The 25,787-nt window shown below is 42.6% G+C and overlaps 1 protein-coding gene across 1 annotated transcript in view; it reads right to left on the bottom strand.

Annotated features, from left to right (window-relative positions):
• The window catches only part of LOC126484700 (glutamate-gated chloride channel-like), a 129,311-nt gene that overhangs the window by 9,715 nt on the left and 93,809 nt on the right, over nucleotides 1-25,787 (bottom strand). The window contains exons 8-9 of the mRNA XM_050108299.1: nucleotides 18,052-18,186; nucleotides 2,397-2,830 (exon numbers count right to left, since the gene is read on the bottom strand). Of these exons, the coding sequence (XP_049964256.1) occupies nucleotides 2,397-2,830; nucleotides 18,052-18,186 (569 nt within the window). The remainder of the gene's footprint in view (nucleotides 1-2,396; nucleotides 2,831-18,051; nucleotides 18,187-25,787) is intronic.

The raw sequence follows: 25,787 nt of genomic DNA, 5'->3' as shown, positions 1-25,787 counted from the left end.
CTGCGTTTCTTCTAGCTGTTCTTGAGGTTTAGTGCATGTAGGTTGAAAAGCATCACGGATCTGTTTATCAGGGTTACCGCTTTGTACAAACACAGGCCAAATATGCCTACGCTCTGCTGATAAGCTCCCTGCATCTGAGATAACTCTAGCCCTATGAACGAGAGTCCGTCATACGCCAGTGCGTTGAGATGGGTGATGGCAGCTCGTAACTCGTAGATATAGGTCAGTGCGGTTTACGAAACACACTGTGATCCAAGGAACCGTCTTCTTTTCTGCGGACTAAGACACCTAAGAACTGGAGGTTTCCATTTATTTCTACTTCCTTATTGAAGCAAATGCTCGGATGGAAGGAGTTAAGGTGTTCCAGAAATGCAGGAAACGTTGCTACTCTGTGTGGCCAAACTACAAAGGTGAAGTCAACGTATCTCGAGAAACATTTAGGTTTCAACACCGATGAGGTGTTTCTTCCTCTAAGTCTTCCGTAAAAAGGTTAGCTGCTATGGGAGACAAAGGGCTACTCATAGCAATCCATTGTAAGCATCCGAAGATTACGAGCTGCTGCCTCGCTAGAGAAACAAACTGTTGCGCGCTCTCGCATTTTTGCTCACATGTTTAGACTGGCAAACTATACCGACATTACTCATTATATAGCCTCTGCGGCCGCCAAGAGGTTCAAAATTGGTTCAAATGGCTCTAAGCACTATGGGACTTAACATCCGAGGTCATCAATCCCCTAGAACTACTTAAACCTAACTAACCTAAGGACATCACACACATCCATGCCCAAGGCATTATTCGAACCTGCAACCATAGCGGTCGCACGGTTCGAGACTGAAGCGCCTAGAACCGCTCGGTCACAGCGGCCGGCCCGCCAAGAGGATCAAATAACAAGCCACCATGGCATAGGTGAGGGAAAACATCCGTTATAGTATGCGAGAATTAGATAGTGTCTCCAGGAGGTTGCTTTCATTACATCTGGATATCTCTTCGCGTCTCTCAGCGGGTTCTTGGAAACGGGTGGACGGTGCTACGTGTTCACTTTCGCGATGCCCGTGAGCCAATGTAGTAAGATTATTTCTTTTTGTTGTTATGGCCACAAAGTGTATTTCTTTATGGGCTTCCTTTTTCAGTGTGTGTGTATGTGTGTGTGTGTGTGTGTGTGTGTGTGTGTGTGTGTGTGTGTGTATTTTTTTCTCTGCTACTTAATGAATCGGGCAAATAATATCGACCACATATCTGTACCTGACAATACGCTGAAGTGATAAGTCATGGAATACTTGGTAATATCGTGGCGGACCTGCTAGTGCTCGGTGTAGTGCAATAACCCGGCGTGTCATGCACTCAACAAGCCGATGAAAGCCCTCTGCAGAAATATTGAGATATGTTGCCTCTGTACCCGTTCATAGATTGCGAAAGTGTTGCTGGTGCAGGATGTTATGCACGAACTGATGTTTCGATTATGTCATATATAATGGAATTATGAATGATATATGATGGAATTCATGTCTGTAGATATGGGTGGCCAAAGCATTCGCTCGAATTGTCCAGAATGTTCTTGTAAACAATCGTGAACAGCTGTGTTTGGGAACGCGAAGTCAATGAGTGGCTGCAGATGGTCTCCAAAATGTCGAATATAAGCATTTATAGTCAACGAACAGTTCACTGGGACCGAGGGCCAGTCAATTGCATTTAAATACAGCCAACACTATAAAGAGCCATTATAGCTTGCACAATGTCTCGTTGACAACTTGGATCTGTGGGCTCGTGGGGTCTGCATCACACTCGAACCCTACCATCAGCTCTTACCAACTGAAATAGGGACTCCTCTGACCAGGTCAGTCGTCTGGTGTCCAACCGATTTGGTCACGAGGCGCTGCACACTATGACGTGGTGTTAGCAGAGGCACTCAGGTCGTTCGTCTGCCGCCATATGCTATTAACGCCAAATTTCGTCACACTGTCCTAACAGATCCGTTCATCGTACGTCCCACATTGATTCCTGCGCTTATTCCAGGCAGTGTGCCTAGCCTATTACCACTGACACTGAGGTAACGTCAAAAATTTGGTATTCTCGGCGCACTCTTCGCGCTGTTTATCTCGGAATATTGAATTCCCTAACGGGTTCCGAAATGGAATGCCCCATGCGTCTGGCTCCAACTACTATTCCGCGTTCAGAACCTGTTCATTCCCGTCGTGTGGTTATAATCACGTCGGAAACAATTTCACACGAATTGCCTGAGAACAAACGACAGGTCCGCCAATGCACTGCATTGTTATGCCTAGTGTACACGACACTTCATCCATCTGCATATGTGCATGTCGCTATCACTTGACTTTGCGACCTCAGTGTAATTTTGTAGCGTTTCTTTGTCAGAAGCTGTCAGGCAGCAAGCTTACCATAGCGAATGCCGCGCTGCCGTCCTCGACGAGAGCCTCGCTGATCTCCTCCAGCTGTGCGGAGTGCTCCGGGCCGACGAGGCGGTTGTGCCGCTTGGCGGCGCTTCGGCACGCCTCGCTGCGGGCCAGGTAGTTGACCAGCGCCAGCTGCAGCAGTGCGCCGAACACGAACGAGACGCACATCCCGAGCCACACTTCGACGGCCATGACGTAGTTGACGACGGGCAGCGACGCTCTGACGCCCGAGGTCTGGATGGTGATGGTGAGCACCGTGGTGACCACCAGGCACGTCCGTGCCGTGATGGCTCTCTGATCCAGCCAGAACGATAGCCACGACACTATCACCAGCATGAAAGTCGGAATGTAGATGTGCACCATGTAGTAGCGGAACTCGCGTTTAAACACCAGTTCCACTTTAAGGCAGCTGTACTCGCCTGGAACATGGAGACAAACGATCAGTTCATCCACATTTCCACAAACGTGTATACTGCCGGCCGAAAAAGTTCCGAGACTGATTTTATATATGACGTATAAGCAACGTCAACGCTGAGTGACAGCTTCAACTAAAATCTGCAAACAACAGATTTCAGCAGTCAGTGAAGTAAGGTGTCAGCATGCTAGTGTCACAACTCGCAATGGTTCAACATCTCTAAATGAAGAGGTCATTTAATTACGCATAATACACTGAAGCGTCATAGAAACTGGTATAGGCATGCATATTCACATACAGAGCCGACCGGTGTGGCCGTGCGGTTCTAGGCACTTCAGTCTGAAACCGCGTGACCGCTACGGTCGCAGGTTCGAAACCTGCCTCGGGCATGGATGTGTGTGACGTCCTTAGGTTAGTTAGGTTTAATTAGTTCTAAGTGCTAGGGGACTGATGACCACAGATGTTAAGTCCCGTAGTGCTCAGAGCCATTTGAACCATTCACATACAGAGATATGTAAACAAGCACAATATGGCACTGCGACCGGCTACGCCTGTATCAGACAACAAGTGTCTGGTGCAGTTGATATATCGGTTACTGCTGTTACAGCGGCATGTCAACAACATGTAAGTGAGTTTGAACGTGGTGTTTTAGTCGGTCCACGAGCGATGGGACACAGCATCTCCGAGGTACCGATGAAGTGTGGACTTTCCTGTACGACCAATTCACAAACATGCCGTGAATATCAGGAATCTGGGAAAACATCAAATCTCCGACATCGATGCTCCCGGAAAAAGATCTTGCAAGAACGGGACCAACAACGACTGAAGAGGATCGTTCAACGAGACAGAAGTGCAACTCTTCCGAAAATTGCTACAGATTTCCGTGCTCGGTCATGAACAAGTGTCAGCGTGCAAAACATTCAACGAATCGTCGTCGATATGGGCTTTCGGAGCCGAAGGCCCACTCTTGTACCCTTGATGACCACGCGATACAAAGCTTTACGCCTCGCCTGGGCCCTCAACACCGACACTTGGCACTTAATGAGTGGAAACATGTTTCTTGCTCGGACGAGTCTCGTTCCAAATCGTATCGAGTGGATGGACGTGTACGGATATGGAGACAACCTCATGAATCCATGGACCTGCATGTCAGCAGGGAACTGTTCAAGCTGGTGGAGGCTCTGTATCACTGATACGTCTAGATACGACTCTCACAAGTGACACGCACATAAGCATCCTGTCTGATCAGTTACATCCATTCACGTCCATTGTGCTTTCCGACGGATCTGGGCAATTCCAGCAGCACAATGCGACACCCCACACGTCCAGTATTGCTACAGAATGGCTCCAGGAACACTCTTCTGGGTTTAAACACTTCCGCTGGCCACCAAACTTCTCATACGTGAACATTTTTGAGCATATCTGCGATGCTTTGCAACGTGCTGTTGAGAAGAGGTCTCCAACCCCACGTACTCTTACGGATTTATGGACAGCCTTGCAGGATTCATGGTATCTGTTCCATCCAGCACTACTTCAGACATTAATCGAGTCCATGCCACGTCGTGTTCTGGCACTTCTGCGTGATCGCGGTGGCACTATCGCTATTAGACAGGTGTACTAGCTACTTTGGCTCTTCAATGTATTTAGAAGATGGAATAAGTATTTGCAAAGAAAATCCACCACACTTTCACTCCCGAACAAAAACGACGCATGGACGCCTTCGGCGACTTGTTCGAAATCCAAAACGTGGACAATTATGAATGACGAGACTTGGTGTTGTCGATACTAACGTACCGACAAACGACAAATTGCAGAAATTGACATGAAGGGTAAACACTTTCGTGATCGAACCGACATTCGAGGCAACGGGTAGTATGAATAAAAAATTGGCCAGGTGCGAGTAGGGCTTGCGCACAGGGAGTTCCATATAAATTTGGAAATTTGTGGTAAAGTATTGTGGGACCAAACTGCTGAGGTCATCGGCCCCTAAGCTTACACACTACTTAATATAACTGGAAATAACTTGCGCTAAGGACAGCACACAGTTCCACGCCCAAGGGTGACTCGAACCTCCGACGGGAGGAGCCGCGCAAGCCGTGGCAAGGTCCCTCGACCCCCGGCTACCCCGCGGAGCGGGAGTTCCGTATGAACTTAATTATGTATACATGCAGTTCATGCATTCTGATATCGACGATCTCAACAATTTTTTCCTGATATCGACATTTACACTGGCAAGATATCGGTCCCAAGGATTCCCAGACTTACGAGAACATTTTAATTTCAAGATTGAAATCAAATAACAAATGCCAAAAGAAATGTTTCTTTTGTGCGATATAATTATAGGTTAACAATTTTCTAATTTTTCCTTATCTGTACAGTGAAACCTTTCTTCTTGACGAGTTTCAGTATTTATACGTCAAAAGCAAGTACCCTATATGTTTTGACAATTGAGTTTGCGAGTGTCAAATTATGTGACATAATGGCCATATCTCTAGGCTGCATTGACTTAGAAGGTTCACATTTTTCGTCATCAAGTGACAGCAGCTCTTAATATGTTACATGGACTTGTGTGATGTTCTTAGGTTAGTTGAGTTTAAGTAGTTCTAAGTCCTAAGGGACTGATGACCTCAGAAGTTAAGTCCCATAGTGCTCAGAGCCATTTGAACCTTAATATGTTACGTAAATTTAAATCTGATACGTCCAAACGTTCCTGAGAAAAATGGTTTTGAACAGTCGGACAGATGGACAATGAAGCGATCCGATAAGGTTTCCGTTTTTACCTGTTGAGATATGGAACCCCCCCCCCCCCCCCCAAAAAAAGAACATCTTCTGGAGAAGATTCCCAGATCAAAAGAACAATCTTTGAGAATGTTGTCAGCATATTCTCTGACGAGGGAGTTATTTCTCACTACCTCCCATTCTTCTTGAGAAGGTTCTCGGTATGTGTTGTCTGCCATGTACGGCACAGAACACACGCGTAATCTTACATTTCATTCCTCTCGCTAAATATATAAATTATTCAGTGTACAAATATATAACTGGCATCAATGTGTTCTGTAAGAGTTGTTTTATGTTTAGATTTTAGTTTTATGTGCGACAACAAATTATTACGACTTATTAATAAGACAATTTACGAAAATGCATTTTCTGAAGATGCTACAGAATTTTAAATATACGGGAATCTTTTCTGCTAATGAAGAGAGGTGAACACAGTATGCGGATGAAATCGTAAGCATATATCACATTACCTTCTACTCCAAACCGGAACTCATTCAAAGTTTTCTAACACGAAATAATTTTGGTTAAAGCTTACACGTAGTGGTCCGCACACGTGCCAAGTACTGAAGCAGTCGTCCGTGCGGTTTCAATACGAGAAACATATCGCTAATTTTGTAATCAACTAGTTCCTCATTTTTCTGATCCACATACTTATTCTGAACTTAACAAAATATAAGATTTAAGCTTTGGAAAAAAATGATGCTGAAAAGCTGAAAATGTTACTTACACAGTTGTCTGGTACATACCAGTCTTCTCCAACACCAGTCAGAAAACCTGGGTCTGCTGAATAGCACGAAAATATTTTCATTTCAGCTTCTTTGAAACATCACCCGCGATTCTTTAATGATTTTCGGGAAGGAAGTTCACTAGCCAAATAGTATTTCTGTTGCTAAACCTGTATAAAAGTCTACAGTAACTCTCTTCTGTATTTCTTTGGGCTGTGTATATATGATTTTATTTCTTCCGAGCAACATAAATTCTGCCAGTTTCACTAGCAAAAGCTCGATGAAACTGAACCACAACGGAACTTACTCAGCTCGAAGTATACTACAGAGCTCATTTCAAAAAACAGAGAATGCTCTCCGTTTGTAAGAAACTTCTCTGCCTGTATTGATATGATATCGGAGAATGTTTTTCGCGATGAGCAACTTCTATCACTCTTTTACTCAAGCTAACAAGATTCTCAAGTGATTATATTCTCCGTCTCGCTTTACTCATGCGAACTTGAGCATGTTCTCCGAAATTCCGAGAACAAAGTACATTCTCCGTTTTATTCATACGACCCCATGTGACGCGCGAGCTGAATAATTTCCCAAAGCAGGAGTTTCCTGTCAATTTCACAATTTCACGTGGTTATATGAACATTCTGTCCGGTATACTCAAGAGGGAGGGGGAACTTACATAGAAACCCGAACCATTAAAACCACCATGCTAACCTTTCTCTATTCTTTTATGAATTCAATCTCGAAACTTTTTCGACTCACGGGGTATGGCAGAGCAACTTTCCATTGTGTCACTTATTAAGAGTCCTTCTCGTCTGAAGCGAGGAAGGAATAGCCGATTAAATGCCTCTGCGCCCGCTGTGAGTAGCCTGGTCTTCACGGTCCATATGGGACATGTACGTAGGAGGCTGCAGTACATTCTGTGATACCTCCTGTAATGTTAGCAGTTGGAACTTTTATAAGTAGGCTTCGTTTACGTTTGTCTTTAAGCGTCTGCCGCTTGACATTTGTTCAGAGTTTTCTTGGCGCTTTCTCGTGATTCAAACATACTTGTGACCACTCGTGTTGCCCTGCTTTGTTTTCGCTTAATATCCCTTGTTAATCCCGTTTGAAATGAGTTGCGCAGTTTTATCGGTGGATGACACGAGTATTTTGTAAGCAATTTCCATTTTCCTTGCTCACTGCATTTTCCCAGCCTCTTTGCAATGTACTAAAGTTTGCCACCTCTTTTACCTATCAGATTATTGTTTCCTTTTTACCTGTAAATTGTTACAGCCAGGAACGTGGATAATCTGACTCACTGATCTTGTTATTAATTGGTATTTTAGTAGAGCGATAATACTTTTCTTCGTTTTTCGAAGGACACAATTTCACATTTCTAAATATGTAACGCAAGTTACTAATCTTTTCCTAAATTTTGGATATATGAGCACCGTGTTTCGCATAGTAATTGATTACAGACAACTCCATCACCTGAGAAATTTACGAGTTAACTATTAATATTCTTTGTTAGTTCATCAAGGTGGCAAATGAACAACAAGGATCACAACGAGCTTCCTTGGGCTACGTCTGAAGTCCCTCCTACTTCAACAATGGACCATGGCCAACGAGACTGTTTAAGATCCATGGGAAGAAACGCTTTTTTTTAGAGATGAATGTGGCTGATTCGAAGTTAGGAGACCCTCTTCGCTATTCAATCGTATTCTCTATGTCTTCATGCTTCGCCTTCCCAATGAATATGTTATATTTAGTGCAGCATCTCGAGGTAACGTAAAGGCTTCGAAACAGATGAGGCGTCATCAAAGCAAAAATTTCTATTTGCTCGGATTCCCTAAGCACCTTATAATACCCAAATAGCATTACTGCAGATGTACCCACCTGGAAAATGATTCAGTCATTATAAGATACATTCTATCTTCTTGAAGAGCATGGGAAATATGTACCACTATGTTGGGTACGACAACATATGGTAGTTTGGGGAAACGAGAAAGCAGACCAAGCAAACTTGGCATCTTGCAAGCAACGTTGCTGACTCGATGTTCCATTTTTTAATGTCACAATCTCTTCACGTCATTGTACCTTCCATTATTAACAAGCAAGGACTTCAGCGCACACCGTCATACATGGTGATGTGAAATGGACGATGCACATAGAACACAAATATTAGGAGCCACAGCTGGAAATCTGAAAGTACTGAGTAATTATTCAGCGACAACAACTGCTTCGTCACTAAGAAGAAGATCAATTATCAATATTACACTTTTCTTCCCTTTTCTTCTGCCTGACAACAACTGAGACTTTATAACTTATACGGTAGGCTCACGTCGCTTTCAAAATCAGTCTGAATATTTACTTGGCAAATACAGAAACAAACAAAAATAGAATTAACAGAAATGAATTGTTGTAAGTACAGTTCAACCATGAAATACATATTACATAGCTTAGAGGGACTATAGATCGACGTCTTCTGTATTAATGTGGTATAGGAATCATCAGAAGTTAGATAATTACTAGAAATACAGAATAATTAACGCCTTAGTGAAGAAGATTTTGGAAAAAGGAAATAGGACGTCATGGACGGCACAGTGCACCACGTTAGAAATAGATGCGGCACCAACGTATCTAAGAAATTGAAAGTTTCCCTGTAAATAACTGAGCTCAACTACAAAAGCTGTTAATTTTGCATAGTTTGGAAAAAACTTTGTAGATAAAATTGCATCACCAGCTATGCCAGATAAATCATAGCTACTATCAGACAATAATACGTGAAGAACCATTTTCAATTCTTTCTACGGAAAAGGAAATACAGAAAGCAATTCATTCATTGAACTCCAGTACGACTCCTGTCTTTGACAATATACGCTACCCAATGTTCAGCTATTTACCTTAAAAAACCATCATTTTCTTATTGCAAATAGTGAATAAAGTATAGTCCAGGAAAACCAGTAAAAAGTTGAACCACACATGTTATTATTCCTGTACTGAAGCCCAACAAATCCTTCAACTGTTGAATCTTATTGACCAACAGCACTATCATCTTATATAGTGAAAACGCTGAATATAATGATAAAGAAAAACTTTAAAGGTGACCAGAGTCAAGAAAACATCTGCAAAAGTCTCAAATTAACTTCAGGAGAGAAAAGCAAAAATAGATAATTTATTAACATACTTAAAGGTTGTTAACGAAAAGGAACATTGATGAGTTTTGGATATACGTAAGGTATATGACAAAGAGCAAATAAATATTTCTCAGAATTAGGAATGGCTTAGCAAACAATAGTGTTCATACAGGGGATCCGAAATTTCACAACAGAAAGAAAACAGCTACTTAGCTCGATAGAGAAAATCATTGGTCTGAGGTTAGCAAATATTCGCTATCAAGCTCGTGCAGAAGATGTAGAATACCAATATATAGGTTAAAAGAAGACACCTCAGTTTGTATTTCAGACTCAGAAACTATTCTCAAATGAGTTCTTTTCGCAGAGCAACGGCAACCGTACAGGTCGACTTCCCACAAAATAAATAAAACCCCAACAATGGTTTAACTAATAATGATTTATTGTTTACGATCGGTATCAGAATAAAGTAATTCTATCTTCTGGTATATACTGTTACGATGGAAACAGTATGTTACAATTCTGGATAGGCAGTAATTCAAAAATGAGTTCTACCCCATGAACCATGGATCTTTCCGTTGGTGGGGTGTCTTGCGCGCTCAGCGATACGGATAGCCGATACGGATAGCGATACGGATAGCCGGTGCAACCGCAGCGGGAGGGTATCTGTTGAGAGACCAGACAAATGTGTGGCTCCTGAAGAGGGCAGCAGCCTCTTCAGTAGTTGCAGGGGCAACAATCTAGATTGTTGACTGGTATGACATTTTAGCATCAACCAAAACGGCCTCGTTGTGTTGGAACTGCGAACGCCTGAAAGCAAGGGAAAAGCAGAGCCGTAATTTTTCCCGATGGCTTGCAGCTCTACTATATGGGTGGTAGTAGTAGGCGAGTTTTGTTAACTTGGCAGCAAAATAACCGATTATGGCTGAAGTAGAGAGGATATTAAATGAAGACTCACAATGGCAATAGACGTGTTTCTGAAGAAGAGAAAATTGTTAATATCGAATATAAATTTAAGTGTTAGAAAGTCTCTTCTGAAAGTATTGAAAGTATTTGTATAAAGTGTAGCCATGTATGGAAGTGAAACGTAAATGATAACCATTTCAGACAAGAAGAGAATGGAAACAATTTAAATGTGTTTGCTACAGAAGAACTCTGGTGAGTAAGTGGGTAGATCGCGTAACTAATGAGGAGGTACTAAACAGAACTGGGGAGAAAAGAAACTTGCGGCACAATCTGACTAGAAGAAGGGATCAGTTGATAGGACACATTTAGAGACATTAAGGTATCACCAATTACTATTGAATGGAAGTGTGGAAGGTAAAATTTGTAGAGAGAAATCAAGAGATGAATGTTGTTTTGAAATGATAATTAAATCAAGATCCTACGCTGTCGACAGGCGTTGATACACATTAAGGAGGACAGTTGCAAATGTGTGCCCCTACCGGAACTGGAACCCAGGATCTCCTGCTTATATGGCAGATGCTCTATCAATCCGAGGGCACAGAGGATAGTGCGACTGCAGGTAGTCACCCCTCGCACGCTCCCCGTGAGACCCACATTCCCAACTTAATGTCCACACACTACATTCGTAGTGCCCCTGCCCATTACACTCATAACTCACGGCAGACAATCTGACCGAGACCCATAAGAGTTCGGGCAATACGTGTGCATTCGCACAGAAGAAGGTCAATGGCCGGTTAGCCTTTACTGTATGAAGATGGTATGTTGTTTTTGTGATTCGATGCAGCTATCCATGCGACTCTACCCCGTGCAAGTCTCTTTAACGCCGAGTAACTACAGCAACCTACATCCTTCTGGATCTGCTTTCTGCATGCATTCATCTCTTGTTCTCCCTCTACGATTTTTATGCCCCACGATTTCCTCCAGTACTAAATTGGTGATCCCTTGATGCCTCAGAATGTGTCCTACCAACCGATTCCTTCTTCTATTCAGATTGTGCCACAAATTTCTCTTCTCCCCACCTCTACTCAGTACCTACTCACTGTTTACTGGATCTACCCACCTAATCTTCAGCATTCTTCTGTAGAACCACAATTCGAAAGCTTCTATTCTCTTCTTGTCTAAATTGTTTGTCGTCCACGTTTTACTTCCATACACTCCATACGAATACTTTCAAAAAGGACTTCCTGACACTTAAATCTATACCCGATGTTACAAATTTTTCTTCTTCACAAACACTCTTCTTACCATTGACAGTCTACATTTCACATCCTCCCTACTTTTACCATCGTGCTTCCCATGTAGTAAAACTCATCTACTATTTCAAGTGTCGCATTTCCTAATCTAATTCTCTCAGCATTATCTTATTTAATTCGACTACATTCCATTATCCTCGATTTGCATTTGTTGATGTTCATCTTATATCCTCCTTTCAAGACACTGTCCATTCCGTTAAGCTAATGTTACAAGCCCTTTGCTGTATCTGACAGAATTACAATGTCGTCGGAAAACCTCAAAGTTTTTATTTCTTCTCCATGGATTTTAATTCCCACTCCAAATTTTTCTTTTGTTTCCTTTACTGCTTGCTCAATATACAGATTCAACAACACCCAGGATAGGCCACAACCCTGTCTCACTCTCTTCTCAACCACGGCTTCCCTTTCATGCCCCTCGGCTTTTATTACTGTCGTCTGGTTTCTGTACAAATTGTAAATAGCCTTTCGCTCCCTGTATTTTACCCCTACCACTTTTAAAATTTGAAAGAGGGAATTCCAGTCAACACTATCAAAAGCTTTCTCTAAGTCTACAAATGCTATAAACGGAGATTTACCTTTCCTTAACCTATCTTCTATGAGAAGTCGTAGGGTCAGTATTGCCTCCCGTGTTTCTACATTTCCCATGAATCCAAACTGATCTTCCTCCAGGTCGGCGTCTGTCAGTTTTTCCATACTTCTGTAAAGGATTCGTTTTATTATTTTGCAACCGTGACTTATCAAACTGATAGTTCAGTAATTTTCACGATTGTCACCACCTGCTTTCTTTGGAATTGGAATCATTATATTCTTCTTGGAGTCTGAGGGTATTTCGCCTGTCTCATACATCTTGCTCACCAGATGGCTGACTCTCCCAAGGCTATTAGCAGCTCTAACGAAATGTTGTCTACTCCCGGGGCCTTGTTTCGACGCAAGTCTTTCCGTGCTTTGCCAAATTCTTCACCCAGTATCATATCTCCCTTCTCATCTTCATGTATTTCCTCTTCCAGTTCCATAATATTGCCCTCAAGTACATCTCCTTGTGCAGATCCTCTATACACTCCTTCCACCTTTCTGCTTTCTTTTTTTTGCATGGGACTGATATTCCATCTGAGCTCTTGTTATTCATACAGGTGGTTCTCTCTTTTCCAAAGATCTCTTTAATTTTTCTGCAGGCAGCCTCTATCTTACCCTTACTGATATATGCTTCTACATCCTTACATTTCTCCTCTAGACATTCCTGCAAATCCATTTTGCACTTCCTGTCGATCTCATTTTTTAGACGTTTATATTCCCTTTCGTCTGCTACATTTAGCGCGTTTTTATATTTTCTCCTTTTCTCCTAGTTACCCAAGGATTTCTACTAGCCCTACTTGATCCTCTGCTGCCTCCACTACTTCATTCGTTAAATCTACCAATTTTTTCTCTACTGTATTCCTTTCGCCTGTTCCTGTAAATCGTTCCCTAAAGCTCCGTCTGAAACTCTATGCAACACCTGGTTCTTTCAGTTTATCCAGGTCCCATCCCCTTAAATTCCCACCTTTTTGCATTTCTTCAGCTTTAATCTGCATAACCAATAAATTAAATTGTGGTCAGAGTCCACATCTTCCCCTGGAAATACCTTACAATTTAGAACCTGCTTTCGAAATCTCTGTCTTACCCTCGTAAATCAATCCGAAAGATTTAGGACCTGGTTTCGTAATCTCTGTCTTACCATTATAGATCAATCCGAAAGATTTAGAACCTGGTTTCTAAATCTCTGTCTTACCATTATAATTCAATGTGAAACCTTCCGGCGTCTCCAGGTCTCTTCCACGTATACCACCTTCTTTCATGATTCTTAAACCAAATGTTAGCTGTGATTAAATTAGGCTCTGTGCAAAATTCTACCAGGCAAGTTCCTCTTTCATTCGTTTCCCCAGTCTGTATTCACCTACTAATTTTCCTTCTCTTTCTTTTCCTACTGTCGAATTCCAATCCCCCATGATTATTAAATTTTCGTCTCCCTTAACTATCTAAATAATTTCTTTAACTCATTATACATTTCCTCAATCTGCTCCCCATTTGCGGAGCTACTTCGCATATGAATTAGACTTCTGTGGTGGGTGTGAGCTTCATGTCTATCTTGGCTATAATAATACGTTCACTATGCTGTTCATAGAAGCTTATCCGTTTTCCTATTTTTTATTCATTATTAAACATACTATTGCATTACCCCTATTTGATATTGTAACTCTGTATTCAACTGACAAGAAGTCCTTTTCCTCCTGCCATCGAATTTCACTAATTCCCACTATATCTACCTTTAACCTATCCAATTCCCTTTTAAAATTTTCCAACGTACCTGCCCGATTAAGGGATCTGACATTACACACTCCAATCCATAGAACGCCAGTTTTCTTTCTCCTGACAACGACGTCCTCCGAGTGATGAATACAATGAGCGTATTCAGAAGGATGTGGGTTGCAGTAATTATTCGAAGACAAAGAAGCTTGCACAACATAGAGCAGCATGGACAGCTGCATCAAACCAGTCTTCGGACTGAAGACCATATAAACAACAACAAACTGATGACCGGCCATTACTCACATAAAGCGAAAAAGTAATTAGGTTATCTTCAACCCCACGCTGTCTGTTGAATAACGTTCCGTAGCACAGTTTGTAAATAGCAAACCTAAGATGTTATCAAAATAAGAAAATCTGTTACAAAACAATTATCCAATTACAATGAAGAGCCAAAGAAACTGGTGCACCTCCGTAGTATCGTGTAGGAACCCCGCGTGCACGCAGGAGTGCCGCAGCACGCCGTGGCATCGACTCGACTAATGTCTGATGTAGTGCTGGATGGAACTGACACCGTGAATCTTGCAAGGCTGTCCATAAAACCTTAACAGTACTACGGGGTACAGTTCTCTTTTGAAGAGCACGTTGCAAGGCATCCTAGATACGCCCAATAATATTCAAGTCTGGCTGGTTCGGTGGCCAGTGGAAGTGTTTAAACCCAGAAGAGTGTTCCTGGAGCTACTCTGCAGCAATTCTGGATGTGTGGGGGGTCTCATTGTCCTGTTTGAATTGTCCAAGTCCGTCGGAAACGAAAATGGACATGAATGGATGCAAGTGATCAGACAGGATGCTTACATACGTGTCACCTGTCAGAGTCGCATCTAGACGTGTCAGGGATACAATATCACTCCAACTGCACACGCCCCACATCATTAAATAACCTCCACCAGCTTGAACAGTTCCCTGCTGACATGCAGGTTCCATGGATTCATGAGGTTGTCTCTATAACCGTACACGTCCATCCACTCGACACAATTTGAAACGAGACTTGTCCGACCAGGCCACATGTTTCCAGCCATCAACAGTCCAATTTCGGTGTTGACGGGCGTAAAGCTTTGTGTTGCGCAGTCATCATGGGTACACGAGTAGGCCTTCGGCTCCGAAATCCCCTGTCAATGATGTTTCGTTGAATTGTTCTCACGCTGACAGTTGTTGAGGGTTCCCAGCATTGAAATCTGCTGCAATTTGCGGAAGCGTTGAACTTCTGTCACGCTGAACGATTCTGTTCAGTCATCGATGGTCCGGTCCTGTTCTTGCAGGATCTCTTTCTGGCTGCAGTGATGTCGAAGATACGATGTTTTACAGGATTCCTGATATTCACGGTACGCTCGTGAAATGGTCGTACGGGAAAATCTCCACTTCATCGCTACCTCGAAGATATTGTGTCCCATCACTCGTGCACCGACTATAACACCACGTTCAAACTCACTTAAATCTTGATATCCTGCCATTGTAGCAGCAGTAACAGATTTGACAACTGCGCCAGACACTTGTTGTCTTATAAATGCGTTGCAGACCGCAGCACCGTATTATGCCTGTTTACATATCTCTTTATTTATATACGTATACCAACAGCAGTTTTTCTGCCGCTTCAGTGTATATCTAGATGTACAGGTTCGGTTCCTCCCTAGTGTATAGAGTATCAATACTGTTTGATTTGGTTTCCCGTCTCGCGGATTTAAACCTTTCACCAACCATAGCTACATGCAACAACGTCATTTGCGTCATGTGTGGCGTCTCTCCCCTCAGCTCTCTACTTTTTTCCTGTTAGTACAACCTGAAGAGCAAGACGATGGTTGCTGTCGGGATCCTATGTGTCTTTCGCTTATTGTGTGGTCCTTTTCCTCTTTTCATTATTTCTTAGGTGTTTCGTGATTCTGCAGACATTGGTTTTCTAATGGATTGTTTCATTTTCGGAGTAAGCAAAATTATATGGGATACACTCAAAAATAAAATTACCCTACACAGAATTTCGTAGTATCATTAAACGTCACACTAATTTCTTTTGGCCATAAGACTGGAATTAAAAAGCAGTCACTACGTAGCAGTTATGAGATACCACCGAAACCTTGGTTCCACAAAACCAACAACAGCAGAAGAAGTATCTCCAGTTTAATAACGATGAGACTAAATTACTGGAATTTTCCAAGCCATTTTTACCCCCTTCTTCCGCCAAAAACACATTTTTAGTATGAGTGTGGAAAGAAGCAACTGTCAGTGTCAAACACTTTGCCATTTGCTTGCCGTCTACAAAGAATTCCGCAGGTAAACACAATGAAGAAACTGATAACGGAAGATGTACCTTTCCTTGTATCCATCAGCACTTTCTTTCTATCAGGAGTTGTTGCCATCTTTGATATAGTGAAAAAATATCTGAACAAAACGAATTTATACATTTAGTGCACGTTCAAAATAATAACACTAACGATATACATAGATAGAAAATAATCTAACATCAGTTAATGAAGGGTTATGATTGCAGTGTTTACATTGTAATATGATACTTTATCAATAATTATTATGTTGCAATAGAGAAATTTGTTTTTAAATGCACTTTTCCATTACATAACCTGTGTCTTAACTAATATAGTTAATCTCAACGTGTGTTTTGTGTAATGTGTACACACAAGATGGTTGTAACGTCTAAAGAACCAAACAATTCAAAATCAAAATTATATTCCGCCGTTGTCTCGAGGTTGAGTCAAAGAGCGTTCCGTCAACGGGGTCTTGAATAGGATCACAGTTCACTCTAAATCAGGCGGTAGTGAACATGTCCCATCCATTTCAACTAACTCCAACGATAGTGGCAGGGGAGGTGGAGGGAATAACGTATTGCGAGAGAAATACAAAATATATGAATACATAGTCGAGAGGATAGTGGACTACTGTTGACGGAGGCACTAACTACACTGAGGTGGCAAACTTCATGGGACACCTCCCAGTATCGTGTCGAACCTTCTTTTGCCTGGAGTAGTGCTGCAACTCGACCTGCAAAGGGCTCAGCAAGACCCCTGCAGAAATATTGAGCCATGCTCCCTGTATAGCGTTGTTCGTGGTGAGAAGCAATGCCTGAAATTCTGTACCTTCAGCACACTCTTCACACTATGGATCTCGGATTATTGAATTCCTTATCGACTTCCGAAATGGAATGCCCTTCCGTCTAGTTCTAGCTACCCTTCCGTGTTCAGAGTCTGACGTCGGAAATCTTTTCACATGGATCACCTGAGTGCAGTGACAGCTCTGCCAGTCCACTGCCCTTTTATAGCCTGTGCACGTGATACTAATGTTATCTGTATATATGCATATCGCTGTCCTATGTCTTTGGCACCTCGGTGTATCAGTTTATATGCTCGACCAGATTCAATTAGAATTCATAAGCGTTTATGGGAACTAGAGACCTCAAATATAACAGAAAAATGAAGGAAACAAAAAATGGAAATATTTACTTTATTCGTAACTAATGAGCATTGTCTTAAGGAATGGAAATTGGAAATTTGTGGTAATTCCTATGGGACCAAACTGCTGAGGTCTTCGGTCCCTAAGCTTACACACTACTTAATCTAACTTACACTGACTTACGCTAAGGGCAACACACACACTCGTGCCACAAGGAGGGCTCCAACTTCAGACGGGGGCAGCCGCGCGAACCGTGACAAGGCGCCCGAGACCACGCGGCTCTAAAGGAATAAGAACTCCACTCTTTCCTACAACTGTTTGTATTTGTCTTGTTCGAACTGTATATAAGGAAAGGAAGACTAAACATCTGGAAGGATAACTTATAACAGAGGTTGGCAAACAAGGAATCCAGAGAAAAAGAACTGTCAGACGAGGGGATCAAGTAAAGAGGATCAGAATCGTGGGAATACGAACTCTGTTTATAATGGACAAAACAGTGCAGTTAGCTTAAAATAGTGAGAATATATTTCTTTGTGAGATCCATAAACGGAAAATGTGACTTATGATAAGGTTGCGAGAAGCATTAATGCTAAATATTTCTCTAAAGTCGGTCCATATTTTTCAGTACTTAGAAGGCAAAGAATACGGTAATACCTGTGTTTGTCCTGGCATGGCAGTAATCAGTAACGAACTTCTCTAGCGTGAAGCGTGGAAGGCGCAGGTTCTTGACCACCTGCACCGGGTCGCCGTCTTTCCACTTGAACACCAGGTCTTCAGTCGTCCAACCATCTGCAAACCGCACAATCTGCAGTAGCTCTCTCCTAATGTATGCTCAAAATTTTCAGCATTATAATAACCAAACAGAAAAATATATCACTAAGTAGCATAAGCAACTTCGTTTTTCTTTTATAACGAGTAAATGTATAACTATATTACGAATGTCCTTCTCGGTGCATTACGTATTGTTAAGGTTGAAGCCATTTGTTGACACTGCGTATTACAATTTTTGAGCCTCCAAAACCACTCTCATCAGCGTGAGGTTTTACAATACTTTCTTAAAACATTTTTCTTTACAAACAAACTTGGGATACTGGACTCGCTATTTTCATAACCATCTCTATACGGGCTAACTGGTTACTGCAACAGCTGTTTTTCTTTTGCAGTTATTTTAACATCAGGTCTTGCAGCTACAGATGATGACTGTTCAAATGTTAATGCCCAGATAATGCTGTGCAATCCGTCACAGCACAGTTGTAGCAGGTTGTTGGTAAGAATAGTATATTTTCAAATAACTTCCGGGAATTCAGCCAGGTAACACTTTCAGCGACCGCCGATATTTCGGCGGGAGAACACCCCGCCATTTTCAAGGCAAACTGCAACGGACAGGCGGCGTACATGCAAATTTAATACCTCGGTTCTCGGACCCAAGCAGGAAAGATAACACACACACACTGAACACTAGTGCCACCAAAGATGGCCAAAGTCAGAGCTATCGATAGTGAGACTATGAATTCGCCGGTGAGGTAGCATTGAGTCTGTCCCTCTGTTACCTGGCTGAATTCCCGGAAGTTATTTTAAAGTTGTATACGCCAGGAGAAACTCAGGTCTCAAGAATAGTATAGTACCGTCAACTGTGGTGACAGCAATGCGTCCATCAACACCGAATGAACATGGAGGGTGTACCTACCTACTAATCTTGCCTCATCGTGTAGTGTCACAACAGATCAATAGCAATGAAACCGAGGGCTAGTCAGTCGATCAAGGAAGTGCTTTATCACTATTCTACCTGACAAAAAAAGTGAATCGCCCAGATGGGGAGGTGGAAACGAAATGAAACTTCATGTGTATGTGATGTTATTTCAGTGATTACAAAATCAAATCAAGTTTACACAGAACTTGGCAGTATGAGCCCACTTATCATTATGACGTTGCACCTCTTCTGGCCTGGATATGTACACTGTTTCTGTTGGGAAGGGTGTGACAATCCATTTGTATCCTCTCCTGAGGCCAGCTGGCGCACGACTAGAGACACACGCCACTTGTGGACGAGTGCTGTTCCGTTGAAAGATGGTACGACGATACTGTCGCATGAGCGGTAACACATGAAAGTGCAGGCTGCCCTTGGCATACCGTTGTGTCGTCATAGTTCCTCAATGACCACCGGATGTGACTGGGGTCATACTCGACGCTGTTGAGCATTGGAGTAATGGGACGTCTCCCTAGGTCGTCGCCATACTAGCCGACGATAGTCATCCGGAGTAGTGCAGAACCGCGATTCATCGCTGAACACAGTGCGACGCCATTAATTAACAATCCATGCACCCCGCCTCAAGGCACTATACACCGCCAAATGCGGTGACGTTTGTTGTTGCTAATGGCAGCCTAAGCACTAATGGTGCGATATGACACAGAAGTTGCGGGGAATCCATCACTTGTTCTCGACTACAAGCGAAGGTGTGAACTGGGTTGCAACGTGCTTGGTGCACATTAAGACGATCCTCCCTTCTGGTGGTCAGACTTAGCCGACCGGCACATTCACGACGAGTCAGGCTGCTCTCACGTTTCCACGCACTCCCACTTGTCACATAACCCACAAATCTGGATATTACACGTTCCCACAAGCAGGTGCCTGTTGAACTCTGTCAGGTGCTGATAACTGTGTTTCACAAGATTACGTTGCATCTCCGTGTCTTTCACATGGAAACTCAATATCTGACACTGCCCATAACCCTTATATATCATACCAGGTCTTGTAACAACACGTACCAAGACATAACTAACGCACTCTTTTGGCTATTCTGCCTTCAGGGAGTATTCCAACTCTCTGCACTTAGGGCCTACATAAATACCAATGGTACCCACATGAAAGAAATCATGATGCTATCCGACCATAACTTCCACATGTGTTTCACTTTTTTTTGTCAGGCAGTGTAAATGTGTTATCTCGCAAAATGCGAGAGTCATTTGCTGAAAAGCACTGTAATAATAGTTGCAAGGACTCCTCAAGCAGGAAATACATCGGAGGTCATTCATTTTTCTGAGAGATATGGTTCATCTACTACTGCGTAATTAAGTAAAATAGCTCCACTATATATATTCTCAGGGACTTGAAACTGCTTCGTTTGATAGCATTAATGAGGCAATAAGTAATTATCACATCCCTCTCCTGGAGATTAATGTATGCTTTAGAAACCAGTATCGTTCCTTATCCTTTAAGAAATACCTCAATCTACTTCATGGGGTTGAATGAATCCAGTTAATATCACTACTTAGAATACAAATTGAACGCTCCATAGACCAATTATACATGCTAACTTCACAACTACGTCACTGCACTTCACTGTTTTGCAAATTGTTCGCTCTTTTCACTTTTTCCGCCATTTGGGAAATCCTCCTGAACGCTCGGAGTGCATTAACAAAATCTTCTCTGGTTCAAATGGTTCTGAACACTATGGAACGTAACATCTGAGGTCATCAGTCCCTTAGAACTTAGAACTACTTAAACCTAACTAACATAAGGACATTGTACACATCCATACCCGAGGCTGGATTCGAACCTGCGACCGTAGCGGTCGCACGGTTCCAGACTGAAGCGCCTAGAACAGCTCGGTCACAGCGGCCGGCAATCTTCTCTGGTTTCCGGGTAAGTGGATAGACCACCATGAGCTTTCGCTCGTATACTCCTTGCGCATTACCAAGTGGTAACAAGACGTCACTAGTGTTCAATTATTTTCCAAATAAAGCAATAGTTACATTCCACAGCCACCGCGCCCACTTGTAATTCGTCTGATCCTGTACGTCGTTATTGCGGTCGCCTCAGTTTTTAATGTAAATTACTTCTTCCATTATGCTACTTCAGAAACAGTTCGTTCCTGTAATGGCAGATGTATCGTCAAATGCAATTCGGCGTCCATTTAATAATATTTGTTCTCCTACGGGTGATTTTTCGGAATACCGTACACGTAAATTCCTTTAGTTTTCTGTCCGGCGTTCCTCCACAATTCGCACTATTTGCCCGATGTAACTATAGCGACACTTGCATTATACTTTGTTTACGTCGAGTATTTTGATTTGTTTAACGTGCTTCACAGGCATCACGAGTTGCCCTAATTTTGCTGGTGGCCTGATGTCAATACACACCTGACAGCAGCTTAGGTCAACTGAGCAAATATTCCTGGAAATCAAAGCAGTTGGTGCAACTCAAAGCTAAAGGAGATTTTATTAATTCGTATCATTGCGAAATCATTTATTCGTTTACTCTGAGTAACATGAAAGAGCCAGCCGCCCGTTCAATTTTTTTTAAATAATGGCAAATATTAATTTTCCAATTATTCTCGAATGCTTGTTATTCACTGGTAGAATAGTTTCGTTCTTCTATACTACAAGCTAGCAAAATATTTCACACAGAACACCAACGGTCACGTTGTAAGCTACATATCGTGTATATCGAGAGTCGCTTTAACACCGTTAGTGTTGCATTTGTTACGTCACATAAGCTGCAGTGGTTGGCGCGTAAAGGGAGAGTTGGGACTCAGTGTGAAAGTTTAACAGTGGCTGAATCATTCGTCGGAGCCATAGAGTGAGATGCGCCTCCAGAATGTTGATTCAAGTATTAGACAGTAGTCAGTAATGATACGCGTACACGTGTGTGCCGCGATATAGTGCCAACGGTACGTTTAATGCAAAACTTAAGCTGAATTGTGCGTGATATAAGCTCACATTTGTGCCACGCCGCATGGACTGATCTAGTAAGATCATAATTATGCTCACGAATTGATGATCAGTAGTCTTGAGTGGTCCGACTGTGAAAAAGACTACGAACAAGAAGCGTGAGTACAGTGCAGTTCTGGGAAAGAATCGATTCAGTATTTAGTGATATTTTATCACAACTGCGTACCTTAGTTGGTATTATAGCGCCCACCCATTCCCTCAGCGTTGAACTGTGTATCGCATGAGATTTTTCCGTAAGTAATATTAGTATCAAGAACGTCCAGAATAGCTTCATCGTAATTATTGGTCTATATTTCACGACAGATCTGTTTCGGCTTTCATCATCATATCAGCAACATGAGCATGCAATGTTGGTGCGATCATTTTCATACCATACATAATACGTCTTGCACATGTGGTTGATTATGTATTGGTATCCACGTCTAGGTGAACTTGACGTTTATATTAGGTCGATAGTAAACTGTCACGTAACTGTCAGCGCTCACTTGTCCATAAAATTACCTAATTGTAATATTTGTTATATATGTCATATGTTTATCCACTAATTTGACAGTTCTGTTCTCTGATATTGTATGTTTACAAAGTATATGCAAATAGACAGTGATGATGTATTTCCCACTGGCTGAGTTTCGACGTAGGCTATCTTATATCCCATTCTGTGTTCCAGTATTTCAACACCGCTTTTCAGGTAGAATTTGTGTTTAAAACCTGTATATTCGTATAATTTTTCTTGTGGGTAGTTTCTCATGTGTATATCAATTTTGAGTTCTTCAAAAACGATCATACTGGAACTTTTGGGTATGCTATGCACTATTACAAATTTGTATACGCGTGAGAAGCTATCCACAATAAGTATTAAACGAACGCACAGATTTTAAACACAAATTCTACGCAAGATACTTTAGTGAAATAAGGGAACACGAAAAGAGATAAAAATTTCAAAACAAATAACACATAATGACTGAAGATAGCCTACGTCGAAATCCAGCCAGAGGAATGTAACATCATTCCTCTCTATCTGTTATCCTTTCTAAACATATAACATCATAGTAAGAGAACTGTAAAATTACTGTCAATACATATTTAACGTATAACAAATATTACAGTTACGTAATTTTACGAACAACTGAGCTCCTACTGTAACGTGACACGATAGTGCACTGCCTACGTCGTTAAGAAAAAGGATACAATGTTCCTTCGGACAAGTCCTAAGGAACATTGCACTGTTCTTCTTAACAACGTAAGCACTGTACTATCGTATGTATCTGCCGATATCAGGCAGCGACATTCAATTGAAATGGCCTCCCCTGTACGGGAACTATAGAATGTGACACAGGACCGACGACATTTGAAAGTTTGGGTCCGGCCGTGAGTCCTGTACGGATAACCACAGCGGTTAACGTGACCGCTCGAGTAAGGCGGAAATCCGCGTTCGAGTCCCAATTCGGCACAATTTTTCACTGTTGTCATTCCCTTATGCAGCTGATAGCTGTTCGTATTCGCAACTGCGAATAGATTTTACGTACACTGAAAAGCCAGAGAAACTGGTACACCTGCCTAATATCGTGTAGGGTCCCGGGAGCACGTAGAAGTGCCGCTACACGACGTGGCATCGACTCGACTAATGTCTGAAGTAGTGCTGGGGGGAATTGACACCATGAAGCCTGAAGGGCTGTCCATAAATCCGCAAGAGTACGAGGGGGTGGAGATCTCTTCTGAACAGCACGCTGCAACGCATTCCAGATATGCTCAATAATGCCGGCCGGAGTGGCTGTGTGGTTCTAGGCGCTGCAATCTGGAACCAAGCAACCGCTACGCTCGCAGGTTCGAATTCTGCCTCGGGCATGGATGTGTGTGATGTCCTTAGGTTAGTTAGGTTTAATTAGTTCTAAGTTCTAGGCGACTGATGACCTCAGAAGTTAAGTCGCATAGTGCTCAGAGCCATTTGAACCATTTTGCTCATTAATGTTCATGCCTGGCGAGTTTGGTGGCCAGCGGAAGTGTTTGAACTCGAGAATGTTCCTGGAGCCACTCTGTAGCAATTCTGGATGTGTGGGGGGTCGCATTGTCGTACTGGAATTATCCAAGTCCTTCGGAATGCACAATGCACATGAATGGGTGCAGGTGATCGGACAGGATATTTACGTACGTGCCACCTGTCACAGTCGTATCTAGATCTATCAGGGGTCCCATATCATTCCAACGCCTCAAGCCATTACAGGGCCTCCACCAGCTTGAACGGTCCTCTGTTGACATGAAAGGTTCATGGACTCAAGAGATTGTCTCCATACCCGTATAAGTCAATCCGCTCGATACAATCTGAAACGAGACTTGTCCGACCAGGCAACATGTTTCGAGTCATCAACAGTCCAAAGTCAGTGTCGACGGGCCCAGGCGCGGCGTAAAGCTTTGTGTCGCGCAAAAAGTGGTTCACATGGCTCTGAGCACTGAGGGACTTAACTTCTGAGGTCATCCGTCCCCTAGAACTTAGAACTACTTAAACCTAACTAACCTAAGGACATCACACACATCCATGCCCGAGGCGAGATTCGAACCTGGGACCGTAGCGGCCGCGCGGTTCCAGACTGTAGCGCCTAGAGCCGCTCGGCCATCCCGGCCGGCTTTGTCGTGCAGTCATCAATGGTCCACGAGTTGGCCTTCAGCTCCGAAAGCCCATATCAATGATGTTTCGATGAATAGTTCGCACGCTGACACTTGCTGACGGCACAGCATTGAAATCTGCAGTAATTTGAGGAAGGGTTGCACTTAAGTCACGTTGAACGATGTTCTTCAGTCGTCGTTGGTCCCGTTCTTGCAGGATCTTTTTCCAGCCGCAGCGATGTCGGAGATTTGATGTTTTACCGGATTTGTGATATTTATGCTAAACTCGTGAAACTGTCGTACTGAAAAATCCCTACTTCCTCGCTTCCTCGGAGATGCTGTGTCCCATCGCTCGTGCGCAGACTAAAACACCACGATCAAACTCACTTAAATCTTGATATCCTGCCATTGTAGCAGCAGTAAGTGATCTAACAACTGCGCCAGACACATGTCGTCTTATATAGGGGTTTCCGAAGTCAGCGCCGTATTCTGGTTATTTACATATCTGTGTACTTGAATACCAATCCCTAAATCAGTTTCTTTGGCGCTTCAGTGTATATGTTACGTGACAATTTAATATCTATGTTATACTGTCATCAAGTTTGCCTAGACGTAGGTACCAGTATGTAATCTATCCAGTATGACAGGTATGTTACTTATGTGAATGATCTCATCATCACTGTATTCGCAGGTTACTCGAAAAACGCAATGAGAGCCGAAACAGATCTATCGCGAAATAAAGATGATAATTACGTTCCATCTGTTCTGGATCTTCTTTATAATAATATCATTATCTAAGATATACTACGCAGCTGGCTCAAATGAAAAAATATTTTGAGTACAACTGCAGTAACAATGACACGGCGCAGCCAGTGCAGGAGCTGCGGATAGGTGGGATAACCGAGGTTAGTTTTCAGTCATTTTGGCGCAAGTAGAACCATTACATATCGGTTATACAGGGTGAACATTAATAAATCCGACAAACTGTGGGGACGGGTTCCTGGCTGGAAATGGAGGAAAAAACGTCCTATGAACGTGTGTACGGGAATGTATCGCTG

Source organism: Schistocerca serialis, chromosome 1 (genome assembly GCF_023864345.2).
Source record: "Schistocerca serialis cubense isolate TAMUIC-IGC-003099 chromosome 1, iqSchSeri2.2, whole genome shotgun sequence".
Lineage (NCBI taxonomy): Eukaryota > Metazoa > Arthropoda > Insecta > Orthoptera > Acrididae > Schistocerca > Schistocerca serialis.
Note: the sequence above shows the minus strand (reverse complement) of the source record. Positions and strands in the feature narration are given on the sequence as shown.